The sequence below is a fragment of the Amblyomma americanum genome, chromosome 2, assembly GCF_052857255.1.
Source record: "Amblyomma americanum isolate KBUSLIRL-KWMA chromosome 2, ASM5285725v1, whole genome shotgun sequence".
Taxonomy (NCBI): domain Eukaryota; kingdom Metazoa; phylum Arthropoda; class Arachnida; order Ixodida; family Ixodidae; genus Amblyomma; species Amblyomma americanum.
Genome location: NC_135498.1, coordinates 13846776 through 13868026, shown reverse-complemented (window position 1 = coordinate 13868026; position 21251 = coordinate 13846776). Strand labels below are relative to the sequence as shown.

At 45.9% G+C, this 21251-nt stretch overlaps 3 protein-coding genes across 9 annotated transcripts in view; 1 reads left to right on the top strand and 2 right to left on the bottom strand.

The window, feature by feature from the left end:
• Positions 1 to 1319: 1319 nt before the first annotated feature.
• Aldh7A1 (aldehyde dehydrogenase 7 family member A1) lies at positions 1320 to 13986 on the bottom strand. Its single transcript, XM_077653205.1, has 8 exons — positions 13772 to 13986; positions 12665 to 12910; positions 10335 to 10613; positions 6351 to 6656; positions 4396 to 4572; positions 3509 to 3715; positions 2839 to 2931; positions 1320 to 2100 (listed from the first exon to the last, which is right to left on the bottom strand). Exons 1-8 carry the CDS (start codon positions 13946 to 13948, stop codon positions 1981 to 1983), a joined length of 1605 nt encoding a protein of 534 aa, XP_077509331.1. The 5' UTR covers positions 13949 to 13986; the 3' UTR covers positions 1320 to 1980.
• A 156-nt stretch (positions 13987 to 14142) lies between these two features.
• geminin (geminin DNA replication inhibitor) lies at positions 14143 to 18508 on the top strand. Its single transcript, XM_077653210.1, has 6 exons — positions 14143 to 14283; positions 14350 to 14448; positions 14505 to 14622; positions 15334 to 15416; positions 15494 to 15583; positions 17823 to 18508. The coding sequence occupies exons 1-6, from the start codon at positions 14266 to 14268 to the stop codon at positions 17859 to 17861; spliced, it is 447 nt and encodes a 148-aa protein (XP_077509336.1). The 5' UTR covers positions 14143 to 14265; the 3' UTR covers positions 17862 to 18508.
• The window catches only part of Srrm234 (Serine-arginine repetitive matrix 2/3/4), a 76285-nt gene continuing 73013 nt past the window's right edge, over positions 17980 to 21251 (bottom strand). For 4 of the 7 annotated variants that reach the window (XM_077653188.1, XM_077653194.1, XM_077653195.1 and 1 more), the window contains one exon: positions 17981 to 20201. In XM_077653188.1, the coding sequence (XP_077509314.1) occupies positions 20066 to 20201 (136 nt within the window). In that variant the 3' untranslated portion in view covers positions 17981 to 20065. Of the gene's footprint in view, positions 20202 to 21251 lie in introns of all 7 variants that reach the window. The other 3 variants (XM_077653187.1, XM_077653190.1, XM_077653201.1) reach the window with 1 other exon arrangement.

Genomic DNA, 21251 nt, shown 5'->3' with positions numbered 1-21251 from the left:
CGGATACAACTCAAGAACGCAGCAGTTTTTCCCCACCAGAGGATCCCCTTCCAGCCATTAGCGTACGTAAGCAGTGTAGTGTAGGGTAGACAGGGAGTGGTGGCGAAACCTGCCACTAGCCTTCGGTCGGCTAGGCTGGCTTCACCGCATGACAAGCGGTGTAACAAATGCCTGCTTTTCACCACGACAGCGGTGTCAAGTAAAAAAATGAGCACCAAGAGCACGAAATGTGTTTGCTGCGTTTGCTCTTTCCTTGTACACTGTACGATACAACAGCTATCCTCAAGCACTCCCTATGTTCCCCCCGTCACGCGCTTTTGCAGTGGTAGCGCTGCCAGCGAGGTGTCCAAGGCCGTGCAGCCAACCCGACTCCGCGCGCAAAAGCTGATGGCGAGAGTGCCATTAGAAGCACCACTTGCAGGTGCGTGGCACGCCATTAGATATATTGGGTGTTCCACTGAACGGCAGTCCGATAAATGCGAATAGTGCTGTACTTTTGCATGGGACTGTCAAGGGGACGCTCAGACTTTGATATAAACAATAATTCGAAGTATCCACGGTCGACTAGTAGCCTTAACCTTTGAAACAGGTGGACACAAGCGCCACTGTCGTGAGCACACTCGTGTCCTGATTACCCTTTCACTAGTTTCACACGATCCTGCGTGGTCATCTAGACGATGCTACATGGACTACACCAGTGCCCTCTTTGCAGCCGCTTAACCAGTCGCCGTTACTGGTCACATGGCTGCGGGTACCGAACCTTGCCCTCACGAGTGCACCCGTTTCCAGGCCCATCTGTACCACATGGAGACGGGCACCACATTTCAAGAGTCCACACCCAACCATGTTCCTTGAGGTGCATGCCCAGCAGCACAACACTACATAGCAGCTGGAGGAGAGTTTTCGATTAGGAATGGTACAACACCAGTGACTCTTGCCTTAACAAATGCTGTAAGAGATGCCAGCAGAAATTTAATGAAGCCACATTTCCCTGCAATATTAACACATAGCAAGCATGGAAGAGGCTGACTGGCACTGCCACCCTCTACAATGGCACTCCTCAACTTTAAAGAGCTAATCAATTACACTGAAACATGGCAGTCAACTGTTTCCAGCAGAAAGGAATTCTTACAAAATGCAGTTTGACATCGAAATTACTTTTAAAGCAGAGATTTTTGCTTGCAAGCAGGCTACTGAGCTGAAGGCGGTTGGCACAGAATGCAGCAAGTGGCATATACAACTGTCAAAATGTTGAGACACCAGCACTAGTCACACAAAATGTGTATGGAAGTTAAGTAAATGCATATTTGAAGCAAAGCTTGCTTTTGTACAGAAAAGTTTATTCATGACTGATGGAAGACAACCTTGGTCAGATGTCAGGCCTCCGATAACAGACTTGCATCGGTGTAAACTGCAGATGCAATACACATGCCAAAAGAACGGCACTGAACAATACAGCATACAATTCCTGGTGCACACCACCACGGGTCAACAAAAGTTAGCAAAAATTTACCGTAACTACTTGCACTGTAAAGAGGTACAATAATACCACGCAAGTTCCTGAAAAAAGGGATTACAAAAATATATATAGTGTTCTTGTTTAGTATATAACAAGTCTAGGGCAATACACCCTTTCTTAAAAAGTGAAGTGCTCCCAAAAAGAAAATCTCACGGAATGCAGCCCCTAGAACAAAAGATAGAGTATCAAAAAAGCCTAAGATATTTGCTTACAGCATTTTGTCCCATTGCACACAGTGTCAAAGTGATACCAGGAAGTTTTTCCCCCAAAGGCCCATGGAACAAACAGAAGGTCGCCATTAAGACAGTGGCCAAAATGAATAGTACTATATAACTTCCCCACCCCCGCCCCATGATGAAGGAAGTCTGCTCTTGTAGTGCTCCAGAGAGTGGGATGCAATGCAGCCAAGCAGCCCAAGCCAGCAGGCCGCCAAGACTGGACCACTGACTGATCACAGCCTCTCACTGGAACTTAATGCCCTGTGCCAGGGGCAGCTCCTTTGTGTAGTTGATGGTGCACGTGGATCGACGCATGTACTGCTTCCATGAGTCGCTTCCCGACTCCCGGCCACCGCCAGTGTGCTGCACATGAAAGCACAGCATTAGCAGTGCACATGTGCGCGGCATCAACAGAAAGTTGCACTGGAACTAAACTCCGATAGCATCGACGTGGCCTAGCAGCAGGAACATCCTTATGTGGGAGGTGATGGTTTGATTCCGCGAATTGCTGAGTACCCATCAGCTCCTCAATGGGCACAAACTTCCCCATGGACTGGTGCTCAGCTCTTCAGGGGTGAAATGCGAGGGAAGAACGGGTCTTTGACCCACCTCATGCAGGATGAACATGCTGGCCATGGTGCTCTTTGGCTGAACTGCCCTTGTGCCATTAAACTCAAATCGTTACTATCATCACAAACTTATCCCTGAATGGCACCACTCAAGAGGCAGCATATTACAGAGCTGGCCCTTGGCAAGTAGTGCTGAAAAAAATGTGCCTAGCTGAATCACAACAGCACAATGAAAAAGCTCGCAAACATGTGCTTCGCTTCCAAGGAAGAATCTTTGCACTTGCTGGTGAATTAACCTGAAGAGTAATTTATATGCTCACGCACAAAAGCAGGCCCTGTGCCTGACGGATAAGCTACCAAAATTCACCATCAAAGCTTAGAGTCGTGTCACACTCGGCACACTACGACACCAAGCAGCCAAAGCTGTCACAAAGTCAACATGTTGAGAGTTGTGGAATCCACATATATCCTCTTCCCAATGTGCATTATACAATGCAATGTGTATTCTAAAGACAACAATGGCACATCTCACCTTTTCTCCACCAAAAGCGCCACCGATTTCAGCTCCGCTTGTTGGAATGTTCACGTTCACAATGCCACAGTCTGAGCCCTTCGGTCCCAGCCACTGTGAGAACAAAAAGGTAAAGAAGCATTCGCAACGATGATGCAATGATGACGATCCCATTTGGTGCTTGTAAAGTTGCAGTGCAGGGAGGATTAGCCTCACAAAATATGACAGTTGCTCCACCCGTACCTCAGAGAGGTGCACTTTCTACCCCTGACCTCTAGTAGAAGGCCACTGGCCTCAAAAACTTCATAAGCAGTTTTGTTACATGCCTCTCGGTTGCAACATTTGTGACACCATGAAACATAGGGCACCTTTAAAGTAGTGCTCTACATACAATCCATGCTTCCGCAGTCGCCTTAAGACATTCCAGCAAATAAAGTAGACTCTCGATAATTCGAACTAAAGGGGATCGAAAATTTGTTCTACTTTTGCAGGTATTCAAATTGAAGGGAGCTTTCTTAATACACCTGATGCTACTGGGACAAAATTACCAGTTTAATTACAGATGTTCAAATAAGGAGTTTGAATACACAAGAGTCCACTGTACTATTTGTCAATTTAGGCGACTGCGGGAGACAGCCGCCCTGCCCCACTTGGAAGAGAATGAGAAGCCCAATGCAAGCAGCAGCCTCACCTTGAACACGTTGCCCAGGCTGTTTGTGAAGAGGCTGCTAGAGAGGCCCTGCTCCACTTCATTGTTCCATGAGATGGCCTGGTCTAGGCTGTCACACTTCAGCAGGTACACAATAGGTGCAAATGTTTCCCTGTGTACGACTGGTGCATTGTGTGGCAGACCTGTCACAATTGTGGGTTCCACGAAGTACCCATCGCCTTTCACCCGCTGCACATGAAAAGGTAAGTTCACTATGAACAACCAGATGGCATAAGGTTGCAAACAAACAGTGCAAAGGAAACATGCGTTTACAATGCGCGAAAGGTGGAGTTTACTCATCCTCATGAGAAGCCATGTGAGCATTATGTACTGCATCACACAGGAAAACAAGTACACAAATGACATGCCCCATCAAAAGCATGCAACTGCACAACGACAAACATACACCATTTCACGTATAAAAGCGCAGGTTGCATATGAGAATAGACAAAGCTGCATTTCACATTTACTAACAATGTTTCAAAAATACCAGCAGCCTCCACAAAAACAGGTGTCACTGATTAAAGACAAACAGCCAACAAATAGCAACCCTTGCGTACAGCAAAGAGGGAATGAAATGAACAAAAGGGTACCAAGGTCAACAGTATACTCCCACTACTTTGACAAAACCAGTTGACAAAGAACACTTCAAACTATTAGGAAATGATGAAAATGAGCAGTCCCTGCAGCTGATCCGAACAAATCGCACAGAACGCTGACAGCCGGGAAAGCAAAATGTCAAAACAGCTTCCGATAGAACGCACGAGTTCCAAATGCCTCGCTTCCCGCACATAAATCAACATCTCCATGAAACATGCGAGTGCCATGCAAAAGTGTGCAGTGCCGCTTTCGCATTCCATTTCGCTTACCTTGCCACCGCACTCAATGGTTCCACCAGACTTCGTTGCCTCGGCAACAGCTTCAAGAAATTCCTCCACAGCGCGCTCTGTGTGCAAGGGTCCGCAGAGAGTTGAGGAGTTCAGAGGGTCGCCCAGCCGAACCTGGCTGTACGCATTCTTGAGCCTTGCAAGTACCTGGTCATACACCTGCAGACAACACGACATGTGAAGTGAAGGCGCATTTGACAGAAGCTGGTAGCATGGGCATCACATTTTGAAGTGAAAGACTCAACGAAGCTTAGAAACAAGACTTCTTTGAAAAAAAGAAAAGAAAATCCAGTCAGCAAAATGAGAGCTGCCCGGTCACTGTCCTAGAGGGCACAGCACCTCCAGCCAAATTTGTATCGAGATGGTGGTTACTTGAGCCAGTTTGTGCTTATCTGCTAAAGAAGGTTTTTAAAATTTTAAAAACAGCGTGACAAGACAAGCAAGGGGACGAGACAGTGGCCTGACCCTTCCACTACCCTGTCTTGTTCCTGTGCCGTTTCTACATTCTGTAGCTAAACCTCTCACTGCTCACATCCAGTTGCAGGCAGGGGCATATTTTAATTCCTTTTGTTCACCCCCACATACTCTTTGCTCACACCCAGTCCCTGTCCTATACTGGAAACAGTTAATTACAGAAGCAAGACCAGCCACTACTCAGCACACTACCGAGGGCAGAACTGCTCTCGACCGTTGGTTGCGAAAGATTAGTCAAATTCCGAATTCATGATGAAAAAAATGGTATGGTTTTAACGTATTTAAACCGTGTATATGTGTGAAAATATGTGTTCAGCCTGGCTGGCTCATGGTTTTGCTTTAATGGGTCGCCTGCACGTCTGCCGACAATATTACTCAGGTTAAGCCCTGATCGAGGTTAAGCTGATTATCAGTTCGCGCTGTAGATGAAAGTTAATAAGACGACGATGTGCAATGCATAGCGCGAGTGTCTGTTGCAGTTAAGCAAGAGGTGCGATCGGCTGCAGCAAATAGCATAGTACCTTTGTGCAGTGGCCAGCGAAGCTGAGTGAAATTCAGTCGCGGCAACATGTATTTTATTTCTGCATGGGATGTTGCTGTGCTAGGTTTGGCTAAGGTCACCCGCCCATATGCTACAGCTGGTGCAATAGTCCTCCGAACTTACGGGCGCTTCATCCCATTGGCTGCAACTCGCACGACGCTCCTCCGAACTAACTCAAACTTACTCTAGTTACTACGAGGCTTCACACAAGATTCTTGGTTGGGACAGCATTAAGTAGTGCTTTTACACTAGATAGAAGCACTAATGGTGGCAGCACTGACAAAAACCAAGATTAACATGCTCACTGTAGGGTGAAAATTACTGCTGCAACACAAGTTTTCAGCAAGCTACACAGCCCAACCACAAAACCATGCAATTAAGAGTACCCTTTGAGTACCCTGCAACTAACAGTCGAACCTTTTTTCTGTATGGAAATTGTAGCAAGTGTGTGTCACCATATAAGTTTAGTCGAAATCAAGAGGAAGAAATGGGCTTAGGCAAGGCATGCAATGCGAAGGCAAGATAACCGCTGGTCCTTAAGGGCAACGGAGTGGATTCCAAGAGAAGGCAAGCGTAGCAGTAGGGGGCAGGAGGTTAGGTGGGCGGTTGAGATTAAGAAGTTTGCGTGCATACAGTGGCCTCAGCTGGCAAAGGGCAGGCTTAATTGGAGAGACATGGGAGAGGCCTTTGCCCTGAAGTGGGTGCCGTCAGGCTGATGATGATGATAAACCTAAAATGTTAACACTGAAAAATGAGGTGCTTAACACTGAGATGAGGCAATAGTCCTCAAAGAAAAGAATGTTCATGCGGAACAGACATCTTCCCACCACACACTCCCATCCCTGTGCTACAGTGCTAGTCCAGCAATAATGTTCATCACTGCACTCCCCAACTTCAGTGCCCCATTTCAATGGCCACCCACCTTGTGGTGGGCAATGATACGGCGGGTGGTGGTGCAGCGCTGGCCTGCAGTGCCCACACAGGCAAACAGCGCGGCGCGCACCAGCATGTCCAGGTCAGCATCCTCATCCACAAGAATGGCGTTGTTTCCCCCAAGCTCCAACAGGGGCCGCCCAAAACGCTCCTGCACTTTGAGCGCTACCTGGCGCCCCACCTGCGTGCTGCCCGTGAAGGAGAGCAGGCGCACGCGGTCATCGCGGGCCATTGCATCACCAATGGGGGGGCCGCCCACAGTCAGAGCGCACACGGCGCCGGGCAGGCTGTTGGCCTGCAAAGTTAATAGGGAGGGAGAAGGTGCAGGGTGTGCTACTACAGAACTGTCCACAGTGCACCTTAAACCACACTCGCTGCGGAACTCCCGCTAAAAGGCTGCTTGACAAGTGGTGCACAGATTCCATTCCTAGGACTTGATGAACTGACCGAAGACAAGCGCAAAAGTTTTTGCTGAGGATGCGGACTACAGCGAGTATAATGCTAAAAATGTAGCAAATGCAGGGCTGCCTGAAGGAATCACTTTAAACAAGCCAACAGCAAGGGCAAATATAAAGACTAATTTTTGCCGAATTATGATGCGCAGCAGCAAAATTTGCATAAGTAGACCTGTAACAACCATGTACGAGTATTATGTTGGCAACAGTACATCATCGCTGGATAAGTGAACAGTACAGAGAAGAGACTACAGCAACAGCATAATTAAGGGACACTACCTCAAGAAACTTCCAGATTTGCTCTGAAGACTGGCCCAGAGACAGCTGTTGAAGGACATTTAGGGCCCTTTTTTGGACAGTACTTCAGTACGCAGCCCACATCTGCTTTAAGCTGTAGCATTGTATGCTCGAGACTGGCTGCATAGTCAACGGCATGACTGCGACTTGCAGTCAGAACAGCTGCCTTTAGCACAACCTGTTTTTAACAGGCCACTGGCACTTTTCTTTCTTAAAGTAGCTACTTCATAAGTTACCAGGGGACAATACTGCAGTAAAACGCTCACACTATATAGATTGGTTTGATATATGGGGCTTAGTGTCTGAAACCGTCTCAGGCTATGGGAGACGCCATAGTGGACGGCTCAGGAAAATTGGGACCAACTGAGGTTCTTTGCTGTAGATGATGTCAGGACAGTGCGAACGGAACAAGGATGAGAGAGACACAAGAACACAACACAACACAGCCTGTCCTGTTGTGTTCTTGTGGCTCTCCCATCCTTGTTCCTTTCGCATCGTCCTGACATCTCTACAGCTATGAACCAACTAGCCCAAACCAAAGTACTTCTTGAGGTTCTTTAACGACCACACACATCGCACAGCACATGGGCCTCTAGCATTTCGCCTCCATCGAAATGTGGCCGCCATGGCTGGGATCGAACCTGTGTCCTCCACTGGAGGTCGGGAGCCGAGCATCACAACCACTCAACCACCGTGGTGGCATCTAGATTGGTTCTTGTGCATACTGTGCCACTATGATGGACCGCAGCAGCAGTCCCTCCAGTCAACATTTGCCTCGAAACAATGGCCCACGGAAAACCAACAGAGCACCAACAGAACACGAATCCCGCCCCCCCGCTCGAGAAAGTCATGCATTAAGCCATACTTACGTGGGAACTACATCTGAAAACACCAGAATATGAAGTTAAGACAAATTTTGTGAACACGCATAATGCATTTCGTGCCTTATGGATGGTAAGATTCCCATCACAAAGCCATACTCAGTCAGCAAAAAAGGAACATGCCAGCCTGAGGATGCAACACACCAGAGTGGTACTGAGAAAAAAAAGATCTGGGAATGCACAGGAGTGCTATACAAAGACTGCAAGAGCACTAGAAAAATTAAACATTTGCAAGAGGTTCGTACGAATGTGCTGATTGTGCATGTCACGAATCCCGCTTGAAGCAAGCTGAGGTGCAGATCCTCAAACAAGGCAGAGATAGCAGTTTGGAGTGGAGAAGAAGAGATAACTGCCACTGGCACCTCCACTGCACACTTTCTGATAATGATTACAATGTGTGGAAGTTGAAGGATGTCCATGTCCCCAGAGAAACAACCCAAAGAGATTCGAGACAACCCTGACTCAGTTGCACAGAATGAAACGCAGCATAGTAATGAAAATTTGCAGGATGAGACCTAGCTAATACAAAGCATGTATTAGCTTTGTGCCTCAAAATCTGCAGCAAAGACCACAAAAAAAGGCCAAACTAAGGATTTCAAGCACCTAATCTCAGAGCCTTCTTAATTCTTAAATACCTAAATTATGAAGGGATCAAAGAAATAATTAGCTCCACATTATGCTAGCCAATGTACTCTGCATTTAAAAAGCCAATGAAAGAAATTGCTAGCCCAGCTGAAGTTTGGAGAAACATGAATTCGAAGCAATGGGCGTTCAGTCCATTTTGTGCATCTACTCAGAGTTATGTGAGAGACCAACTTGAAGGCCTGAAACCAACTCTAAGGCTTATACCCCTGTCACACGGCATTCCTTGAAGGCCTTCCCAGCAAAAGCACCTCAGCAAATGCTCAAAGGAGCAGTGACGCAGCTACATACAAAGAGCTCACACAATTTTTTGCTTTTACTGCTTCCTTCAAAAGAACTGCAACAGCTACTTATATCAGCAGCAGCAGGTTCTGTGTATTTTCTTGGACAAGAGGGGCACTTGGTGGTGCTGCAACAATTTCACTTTCTTGAAATCTGGACGTAAAATATAAACTTTTGTCCGAAAGGCGACACCAGACAAAGCTTTCATACTTTTTAACGATGTTCTCAAACACTGTTCGCTACACGTATTTTTTGTTTTATTTTTTGACGTTGAACGGCATTGCGACTGCAGGTTCTTGAAGGCCGCGCCTTTGGGCTCGAGAGGTATTTGATGGGCGCCTTCGCCTCCAAGGCCCTTAGCAGCAAAGGTGCAACATTTGTGCCGTGTAGCTACACTCCTTACGCTTTTAAACATAAGGACCCGATTTGCAAAGGCCTTTGCAGTGCCCGTGTGACAGGGGTATTAGGGACATTTATCCAAATGTTTTCTTGTTTTCCCAGCAAAAGCTGTCAGAAAATGGAGACGTGCAGCAGAGCGCCGGCCGAAAGTCTCAAATTCACGCCTCCCTTATCTTCACGCAGCTTCCTCACAGAGATGCCGAACGTTTTGATCAGCAAGTGCTGCCTGCTGTGAACATGGTGACCACAGACTGTGCAAGCAACCTCTATTTAGTAATAAGTACCCAGTGTGCAACGGTGTGCCACGAAACTGACACTGGGCACTAAAGGGAAACTGGAAATGGAAAAGTTCTCTTAGCTACCCAAACCACTTTGGTATAGCATGCAGTTTCACAGCACAAGAATGCTTCCAGCCCACACAAAAGTTCTGCAATTATGTCTAAAACAAGTCTAATAAAAGGCAGCACAAAATGTACATCTATTTACACATACAGATGTCTGTGTGAAGCAGCAAATAAAGAAAAGGAAAAAATTATAAAGGGCACTGGATGCATGGGTAGAAGATTTGAATGATAAGAAAGATGGCAAACTTTGGAAGGATGACCCATTGCAAGGATGCGATGGTTGGGGTATGATGATGTGCTCAAACATAAGCCAAACCCTTGTCAATAACAGAACACAAAAAAAATGTTAGTTTTTAATGCTACCATAACAAGCTAGGCATGAAATAAGGTTCATACATAGTCCTCTTTCCATCTATATAACAACCTTGCAACCATGGTCACCTGCATTTCTGTCAGTCAAATCACAGCCACTGTAATATAATCAGCTTTTAATGATGTTGATGAATAATGCTTACACGGGGTATTTTACGTCCACCATGAGTGCATTACGGCAATCGCATGCCTTCACAATTACAGGTGCAATGCAAATAAGGGCAGCTGCGACAAGTAGGTATAACAGCTACCATTCAGACGCCTGATTTCTGCGGTTTACCTTAACCTAGGTCAATCTCACCTCAAGGACTTGCGAGATGATTTTAGTGACGGCCACGCCGCACAGTGGAGTGGTGCTAGCAGTCTTCCAGATTAGCGTGTCGCCGCAGACAAGCGCGATGGCACTGTTCCAGCCATAGACAGCCACAGGAAAGTTGAAGGCAGTGATGACTCCAACCACACCTAGTGGGTTCCAGGCCTCAAAGAGTGCGTGACCAGGCCTCTCGCTCGGTAACCACTTGCCTTCGATGGTGCGTGAAAGACCCACAGCGTAGTCGCATACGTCTATGTACTCTTGCACCTGCCAAGGAGAGTGCACTGACTATTTACTAGTGGCCTTTTCAACCGTGCCGTTAGGAAGCAAATGCCACAGATAGGCAACCAAGGGTCTCACAACAGCACTTATTCAGCAGCAGTTCTCTCCATGTAAGGAGCAATAAAGTTTGTCTTGGGAGGTGCACTATGCACAGTCAGCCCACACCAAACACATTCGGCTTAAACCTTCAAAATTCTAGCTGTGTGCCCGACATCCAGTTTTTCCTATTCATTTCGGCTGGGATATCAACCTGCATTTCTCATCCGGTCTAACCCATTGCCGTCAACAACTCTTCACGGCGGCATGCCAATCATGCTGATTTGTCCCCCACTGCCCTATCCTCCGTTTCTAAGCATTTCCTCCAAACATTAAGCAAATTGGCAAGTATTGACCAATTCATTGGCTACAAATTTTTCAAGGATGCAATAAAGCGGTGTCCAACACTTCAGACTGCCTCCCCAGCCCTTACTACGAACCATATTATTTTCCAAATTTCCTCCTGCTACGTTGGTCTGCCATAATTAGTTGGCTGAGACAAGTGCAATCACTCCAGTTAAACTTTAGTTTGAAATAAGTGATGCAGCAAAAACAATGCAATTCCTAACAAAAGCGAAAAAAAAAGGCACATGCTCTCTCACGCACACAGAGAGAAAGAGATACGGACAGAGAAATAGCCTAGAATAAGTGGTCTTGTTTGTTCTTGTCTGCATATATCCCACATCATTCTACAAAAAAGAAAAAAAAAACCACTAGCCCAAACCAAAGTTATGATCATAAAAGCCTCTGTAGAAACCTGTGTACTTAACCCTGCCTTGTAATAAAGTACTCTTCTGTGAGTGAATATAACAAGCCTTCCTGTTATATTCATGAAAGGCAGGAAATGATTGGCATTTCTGTGAAGCCCGTTAGTCCAGAAAGGGTGCATACTGCTCTGAACTCATTCAATGCAGCAACTTCCACATGCCATACGCTGCATGTAAATTAATAAAATGTCTCAACTTCGGTGTTCCAAGCTGTGCCAATGGCACACGCACGAAATGAGCCATTTCCACAGGTTGACTGTTCCCAAGAAAGCCACCTTTTGTTTCAGCGATATTAGAAGCAGGCAAGCCCATGCAACTTTCTCAAGGCAATGGTCACACAGGAAACAAAAGAAAAGTGCACTTGTGGTGCTCTTAGCTCTAAAATCCTTCTTTGCTGAATGCAATATTAGTAAGGCCTCTAAACACTGTCCCTTTGCCATTCCCATTACAGCCTCTTCACCAGTTGTTACTGTGCCCCCCTCCAGTATACAAATTTCTGCAGTCAAGGTCACCAACAGTCATACAGTAAGAGTTATTGTGGAAGAAATTTGGCTCCTTTCAACCAGACATATGGAACACCTACGTGATGCAAAACGTCCCCCAAGGGGAAATATTTTCATTATTTTCACCTCTTTACGTTATCTTGCAGATTTTTATCGTGAAAAAAGAAACTCTCTGCACCCAGAACGAAAGACTACAATCCCTCAACACGTGCCTAGCCTATACTGACACAGTGGGTAAGGAGGACCACAGGCAAAAGGGTTGTAATTGAGCAGGAGGTCTTTGCACATGCTTTTGCATGCCAGACCACATGTTCAGAAGCAGAAACAGCAAACATGAATGGGCACTGCTCCCTTCTAATAATAAAGGTAGGACTAACCACCAGCTTTGGTTTTTAGAGCCGGAACATAAAAACGTTTCCAACGACAATTTCACGAAAAGTGAACATTACTGCACAGATCTGCATAAACCACTGGCTTAAGACCCCGTTCATTAAACCTCGCTGAATCCCTTGCTCCCATAAAGAGCAAAGACAAAGGTGGCTTGCATTCAGACAAAGTAGGCTATGCCTAAGACCTGGGGTCAAATATCTTCCATCTCACTCAACCTGAATGCAATGCATGAGGCTGGGGTCAAAACCTTGCACCTCACACACTTTAACCGGCTATTATGGTCACTGCACTCTTCTCGTGAGGTTCATTTGAAGCTGCCTTTTCTGCTGGCTTCACACACCTCGCCTTCCCCTTCGGCCAGGATCTTGCCCATCTCAAGGGAGACAAGCTTGCCAAGAGGCTCCTTGTAGCGACGCAGTGCGTCGCCCATTTGGCGAACAATCTCTCCTCTCTTTGGAGCTGGCAGGTCCGCCCACTGCTGCCAGGCTGCTGTGCTGGCAGCCATTGCAGCTTCATAGTCGGCTGGAGTGGCCTGGACCACCTCGGCAATGGGCCGGGCATTGGCAGGGCAGTAAGACGTCAGGACCTGCAATGTCACAAGGCCTTGATGACTGTCACTCACATAGAGTGGATGCCAGGGGGCAACAGCCACCGTGATTAGGTTTTGGGATGTCACGAAAATGCAAGTGGGCGACAGTCAGAGGAATGGCTTAGAGACAATTAGTGGCAGCTGAACACCTATTTTCAAAATCAACTTGCCAACTACAACAGCTCAGCAGCATTAAGTTTTAAATGAACTGTGTACATATGAGTAGGAAAATGAGGGGCTCGTTATGATGCACACAGGAAAGAAGGTACTTTCATGACACGAAGGTGCAGTATGTTCAAAACGGTTTAAGTACTTCATAGGCCAAAGCTTGATTTTGCAGCGTGCTTCAATGCAGTTGCCTAACGTACGGCTGCGGGATAGAGATCTCGATGGAGAGAAGATTCCTTTCGGGAGCGCCCTGGAACAAATATGGGGCCTTATATCCTAAACATGCCGTGATGCACGGTACCACTTGTGCACACCACAGTACTATCAGCTCAAGAAGCTTCGACATGTGGAGTTTAACCCTTAGAGATGGACCTGCACTTGAGCAACAGAACGCAACCGGTTTCGGCGTTTCGGTTCTGCATCGACTACGAAGCCCGTTTTGTTTTTAGTTTCTACTTGGCCGGGAACGAAACAAGCCTGCCGCAAGCCTACTATCAGCCTGGCCAAAAGCCAGATTTCACAAACAAGACAAGAAAGCAGTCCTTATTTTACACTTGACCGTAAGGAGGGGGCAGGTAATGCGGCATTTAGATCGGTCAAGTAGGCAGAATGACGCTGCAAACCGGTGCCACATGTGCCCTTATCAGCGGCGACCTCCGGACGCGCCGGGTCATACGAGCATCCGCTCACCTGACCGCTACCTCGCCACTGTCCGTCGTAAACTCCCAGGTTCTTCTTTGAAAGACCGAGGTCCTTGAGAAAAGAGTACTCGGCCTCATCGATCAGGAATCCTGAGGACGACATTCTCCTGTACACAACTTTGGACGTAGCGAATTTCACACCACGCCGTGCTAGCAGCAGCCACATGACGCCCACTCCGCAGCCGACTACCAACTAACGAATCGGGCCGGGCCAAAACCAAGCCACAAATAAGCGCGAATCAAAAACTCCTTAAAAAAAACTCTCGGCAAAAATTGGTGGCGAAAAAATTTAATTATTAGATTACTACTGGAATCCTGTTCGCGGCTGATATTATGTTTTTATTTCTGCCGAATTAAAATTGATAAAAATTGCCAGCCGCGGGATTGCTACGTTGCTTTACTGGCGCCATTCTACAAGTTGCGAACGCGGTGTTGGTGGGACGTCTGCATTGCCTCTCATTGCTGTTTTCTGCGGCTGCAATTATGAAGACGACAACTAAGGTTCGTCCTGTAGTGACCATTTTAGAATTTGTCCAAATAGTCACCTTCTTGTTTATGATTTTGCAGGGTATGAAGCGGAAAGCGCTGAGCGAAGTGCAGCCAACCGCGTCTAAACAGTGTGGGCTTGCAGTCACTGACGGCGTGATGCGTCTCAATTTGGTAAAGGTAAATGCACGACGCGTATTGCTGGTTCGACCTTGTTAACGGCTCTTTTTCTTCAGAATCAAAAAAGGCTCACTTTCGACGACCCCGAGAATTCTGCTCCGCCAAAGCCTGGGAAGACTGACTGTGATGCTGCCTTGGAGACTCCATGCGATGCCTACGACTTGATGGTCAATGGTACTTGAAACTTATCCTCGTTGCCGTGTAATTTACGCGTGTCTGCACGGGTGTCCGTGCGAAGTACCGCCTTGGTAATGTGCTTATTACATTAGCTTTGTATTACCTTATCCTGTATGGCGGCATTACGCGCGGCAGGCCACCTATTTCATTGCCATTGCAGCATATTTAGGGACTTGCAGGGGCGCTTGCAGAAAGTTGGCAGTCTGTTCACGAAGCACACTGCCGTCCGCGTGGCCTGACCAAATGACGGAGCGTTCTGCAGTAGATAATATATTTACTTCGACCTTGGCAGACTGAGGTGTACCAGAGGCACTGCACCGTGGAGGTCTGGCTGGGAGTAGACGTGCTTGCCGTGTCCCTGCACTTGCTGGAGGCGTATATTTTTCCGACGCCGTAGACCACATTCCATTGTATGAGCGAGGGTCTGGCACACGTGTATTTTGTTTTGACTGCAATGGGAGCCCTTCACTACGGCGTCCCTCATAGCCCGAGTCGCTTTGGGATGTTAAGCCCCCCATAAACCATAAATTGCCACTATGCTTGGTTTTGAAGAATGGCCACCTCAGGAAGGCGTTTTCCTTGGGATGGCTGCTGTGCTAGATGTCCAAGCTACCAAACAGTTTATTGTTGCCTGCCGCGATGGGTGGCGAAGCACTTGGTGGTTGCCAAGAAGCTCCGTACAGGCACTGATTGCACTTCCTCGTGCAGAGCCAGTTCCAGCAGAGTACTGGCGGCAGCTTGCAGAGCAAAGGCGCATTGCCCTGGAGAAAGCTCTCGAGGAGAACGAGCAGGTAATGACTGTGTTGGTGCTCTCTGCAGCACCCAGCTAGCATTGACAATTGTTATAACCTGTCGTCCTTACTTGCAGTTGCAGGACCAAGTGGACTTGCTGACTGCTGAAAACAAGCACCTCCAGACCCTTGCAGACCAGGCACTCCCACTGGCTGAATTATTAAAGGTGACGCACAAATGCCAGCCATTAATTTTGCCTTTTATATTTTTTTCCGACATGCACTTCACTTAGTACTGCATGTTATTTCAAAATGCATGCGCTCTGCTTGTTTAGCTTACCTCTTTATTTCAACAAAATCTAGTTTCAACAAATCTACGCATGAACAAAATCTAATGAATCATTTGCAGTGTTGCTGTTATTTTATACTTGTTTGTATCAAATTATTCTGCAATGTATTTTCTATATTTTTTTATTTTCCTGCCGCTATGTCTTACGATTATGTTGTAACTCTCTCCTCCCCACTGTAATGCCAAACAGGCACTGTGGGTAATGTGATAAATAAATAAATAAATAGTAGTCCAGAAGTTTGCCCCTTTAGCTTAAATTAAAGGAAAAGCCTTTCTTTTGTTTCCAAATGCTGCTGCCACAAGCAGTTCTTTTTCAAGTCCCCCCCGTTATCCAACAGAAGTTATATTGAAGCCTATCCGAGTGTTTTCATATCACATTTTCTTGTTTGTGTTCCGACACTACTAGTACTTCGCAACTGTGTAGCTTCTGTGAGTGGGGGACATCAAATATGTTTAGTTGCAATTCTGTTTTTTAATGTTGGTAGTGTCCCTTTCGCGTGTCCTCAGTCTGTGCCTTGTACATAAGCAGCGTAGTCTCCTGCTTTTTTTTTTCTCTCACTGCTCTAGTGGTTTTAGTTTTAGTGTCCTCCTTGCATGTGGATGGTGCGGGGTTCAATTCACAGCGCCACTGGATACCCACCTGTGATAAAATGGGTCCATGCTTTCCAATGGCCTGGTGCTCTGCAAGTCATCATATCAGTCCTGCCAAGCCTCGGCCCTTACTTAGGCCCTTACTTAGGTGCAAATAGATATTGTAGTGAAAGATGCCTAAAATTACTTCATTGCAGTTTTGTTTTTGTTTTGAAAATCTCCCGCCAGCTTTTTAAGGTCAATCCTGTAGTGACTAACTCTCTCCAGTGCACAAAGGCGCTCAAACAAGGAGGCTGCCATTGTGGCAGGCATGCATCTCTGCTGTGCTGCTCAGCCCATGTGTGATGTCAATATTTGTTCCATACTGTTACGGAATGCCACCTTGGTACTGCTGAGTTCACCTTCAGTCTTGCTGTGAAATGCTGTCACATGCTTCAGGATAGTTGCCGGCCCAGCTTGACTGTGTGTTTGAAATAGGCTTTGTAGTGCAAGACATTGGCACCTTGAGAGGCAATCTAACTGGCTGCGTTCCCTCCTAGTGGTGCTTTAAAGCAGCATTTGGTAACTATGATCCCGAGTTGCAGTGCAATGAAAAAAAGGTTTGTGCACCTGTGATACATAGCTGGAAGCACACTCAGCATTCTAGCTTCCAGTCTTTTCTTCTCTCTGCCCACATTGCTCTTTGACCTCCAAAACCTAGGAACTTTGTGGCTGATTTGCACGAAAGTGGTGCTTGTAGCATTTTCTAAAGTGCCACTTATCCTGCATTCATCACCAGAATTATCTGCCCCTTGTGTTGAAACATTGCAGCAAATAACGTCAAGGCTACTACTAAGCGGTAGCTCAGTGGTTATGGTGTTCAGCTGCTGACCCGAAAGACATGCGTTCGATCTCGGCTGTGGCGGTCACATTTCGATGGAGCAGAATGCTAAAGGCTTATGTACTGTGCGATGTCAGTGCACATTAATGAATTCCAGGTGGTCGAAGTTATCTCGAGCCCCCCCACTACAGCGTCTCTCGTTGCCCGGGTCGCTTTGGGACATTCAATCCTATTAAGCCATAAGCTACTACTAAGCATGGAACTTCTATATCTGTTGAGGACATTTCCACTGATGATTACCCTGTGTCGCCTCCATGGCTTCCGACACTTTGCCAATAATGTTGGTTGGAGGCCAGGAATGGTATATCATGTCTACTACCTCAAATCTGTACATGGGCATTGAGAGACCAAGGCAATGAGAGAGTGCTTTGTAGGGGGCACAAAGGGCAAAGTAACAGCTGACCAAATTTAATTGGTAGGTTGCACAGTTACGTGCAGTATAGTATCTTCTTTTCATAGTGCCTATAAAAACAATCTGAATGATCCCCTCAGAGTGCTTACTGTGTCTTTTATATTGTCTAATAATTGCTTGAAGAAGCACAGTGATGTTCACTTAAAAAGCGCCTTTGAGCTTCCTGACAGGGGTTTTTCTTTACTATGTTTTGGAATCTTGACTGATTTGTTGGTCTTACCTGTTCTCTTCCAGGAACTAACTGGCGGGACTGAGCCATCCCTAGCAGAGTGAGATATCAACCCCGCCACCTTTGCCACATTTTGTAAATATTGTAAAATGCATTCTTAGGGTTTTTTTTTTTTTAATGCATCTGTGTGTATGAGAGCATGAGACAGATAATGCACATGGTACACAGTTTTTCAGTGCATTTATTTTGAATCTCTGGACAGTGTCTAGAATTTGTTTTATACAGCGATGTCAAACGCTCAGTTCTGAATGCATTGGCTTGTATGTAGTTATTAATAAATAGTACGAGCCCTACTGAGCTTCCCAAATCGATTAGAAAGTGTAAAAAATGGGGAAGATGTCGTGGAATGTGACTGGCCTGCAACTGGGCTGTATCAAGACAAAGTCCACTGCCTACTGTGCTATGTACATTGCCTTGTACATTTCCATCTTGGGAGAAATGTGTGCCAAGTTGTGTGAAAGAAAAGAAATTCATTGTGAGCAGTATGTATTCCTTGCTTGCAATCCATCGTACTTTGTCAATCAGTTATTGTGCACATTTTCAGCACAATAAATGCGCTTGCCATTCACACAGCATGCGTTAAGTTTATGGCTGATATCTAAGCATCTTGCAAAAATTGTCTGCGGTATCTATGTAGCTGAAACCAAGCACCATTGCTTGAGCACAATATTAAAGTGAATGTGTATCTTCATTATGCTGTGTTCTTGTTTCATTTGTTCTCAGAATAATTAGGTGCAAAGAATGGCCATATTCCTTATCTTTACCTAGGAATCGGGCGGCTGCCTTGCTGGGGTAGTTGCTTTAACAGCCAACCGTGGTGGCTAGTAGTAGGACTGTGCCAAGTAGAACAGCTTGAAGCAGGAATGGCGTTAGTAAAATTTTTCATTGACCATGGCATTCCATTCAAAAGAATAGTTGCAGTAGGCATCCGCCTCAATGCAGTTGCGTGGCTATGCTCAAGTGAGTGGCAATTGCAATTACTTTATTTGAAGGTATTCTACTTTGGGCACGTGGGACTTCACTTTACCATTTGTCATCCTGCTTATCTTGCATTGGAAATTCAATTACTGTCTGCCCATTCTGCAACTCTGCACTTTGGCATAGAGACCATGAACAGTATACATACCACCATTGTGATCTCTTAAAAAGGGTGGCCAGCCTGCAAGCGTGATGCTAGTGTAATGCACTCGGCAACTAGTGGCTGTTCCAGAAAAGTGCAATAAGTAAATAAAAGGAATGTATGCAAGAATGTCTGCAATGCCCCAGTGAGACAGCATGGACATTGAGCCAAACACAAAAGCAAAAGTCAATGAGCAGAGTTGGTTTTGCCCATACGTGCTTGGCCACTAACAATGTCAGAAGGGAGTGGCCATGCTAGCTTTTCTCCTTGCATGAAATAGCCGTTCTGTATGGCTGTTTTGGTTTTTGCCACAAGTAGTCTTAATGTGCCGAGTACTGCTGTGTTACCTTCTTGATTTATCATTCTCTAGTTGTGTACCATTGCATTTAAAATGGAAATGATTCTTATTCAGTACAATAATTTCATGTTTTTACGGTGTCACTATTATCAGAATGGGCTGATTCACATGAAATTATTGAAAACAAACGAGAAAAAAATGGTGGCCTTTTTTTTTTTTAGCTGTTCTGTGTGAATCTATTTCGGTAGCACTCAATGTTATCACATCCATGAACCATCTTGCACTTGAACATTTCTTTGCCATTCAAGTCTTGCATTTCACATTTTTGTTCAATGTCTTCAGTCTGATTTTTAGCAATCTTTGTGTTCACGTGCACATGCATCTGACATACTGACTGCAGTTTTGCTAAATGACAGGAGCATTTCTTTCTTGTGTTGACCTTCTTTTAGTTCCTCTCAACATTACGGAATGTTGAGGGAATGGTGTGCTGAGGTGGTGTTGCACATGCACATATAACTGGTTGACAGCTGACAAGACATACCACTCTGCATCTGTGTAGGCATATACCTCTCTTTTGTATTTGCTGGCTGTGCTTTCTTTTGTTGCTTTAAACTTTGAACCAGGCTGTATGGCTGGTGCAAAGCGCCTGTTAGAAGTTGTTTGCCAGTGCAACTCGAGATTTATGCCCGCTGACTAGACTGCAAAACCAGCAAAACATAAACAGAGGCTTTGACAGTATTGACAGTAAAATTCATGTAGACTGTCACAACCTCTGCCTGATGCCTGCCATAGCAGAGTTGCGCAAGTTATTGTAGCCTCATTTCCTTCTATCAACAGTTGTCCGATGAGTGCTCCGAACTGCTGGAGCGACTTGACGTGGTTGATGACGATGACCAGGATGCCGCACTGCATGAACTGGGGCTGGGCGGTGTCGGCCGTCGGTACGGCACTGGTCGCTTCCGTGCACTGCACACATACAACTCTGAGAGCCTGGCAGAGAAAGCACTGTTCCCGACCCAAGCACAGAACCTTTCCCACATGCTGTGTACAGCAGCAAACTTATGGGCCATCGCCGGACGATGCTTTACATCATGTTCAAGGACTCGACCTATGCATAACACACTGCCTGAAGTGTGATTTCATTTTTTTAATTCATGGAGGTTATGCAGGGTTTTTGCCAGGCAGCGGCTACACGAGTACAATTTGTCAAATTTGCAAGGACAGCATCATTTCTGCTGGCTGATGGGAGCAACACATTTGTTTAGAACTGCAAGTATTGTTAAACCAGACATGCAAAACACCAAACCAAAATAACAGAAGAAACTTTTTTGGCAATTGCTGGGTGAACCTGCTGTAGACCTCTTAGAGAGAAAATGACTTGTAGATCCTTGAAAGCAGAACTGAATGCTGCATAGGCTTGCCAGTGACAGATTCTGTACCAATGTGAGCCAGAGCACATGAAGTTGCAGAAATGATGTGGGGATGGGCATATCTTCTACATACTAATATGAAAGCATGTTAATGAGAATACAGTCTAACCAAAGGTATTAAAAGTTGGGTGTAGTTAGAAGTCTGTGCCTGTCAGAAAACAAGGCGCATGGTATATGCCAGTGGTTCTCGATCTTTTTAGCCTTGTGGGAACCCGAAGAGCTTTCAAAAGGTGCCGAGGAATCCCAAGTGCCTTGGCTGTGTAATACCGATCTCTCAGCAATACAGTACCCCTGCTTCCGGTTTCACCTCCCAGCTTGTGCAACAACTTTTTGAATGGAGTTTGTCAAAAGCATTTCCATATACAACCTAAAAGTTAACACACCCAAGGATAACTGTAGATATTTACATGCTGTTAATTTTTGTGCAATTCTGTTTTCAATGGTACAGCACCTTGGCTGTTGCCTGCCGGCTCGCCTTGCAGCTTTTTGAACAGCAATTTCAATTCCAAAGAATCAAAGAATGCGACCTAAATGGCACCACATTGCCAAGGGACAACGGTAAAGGACTCGTGTACTGCGAATTTGT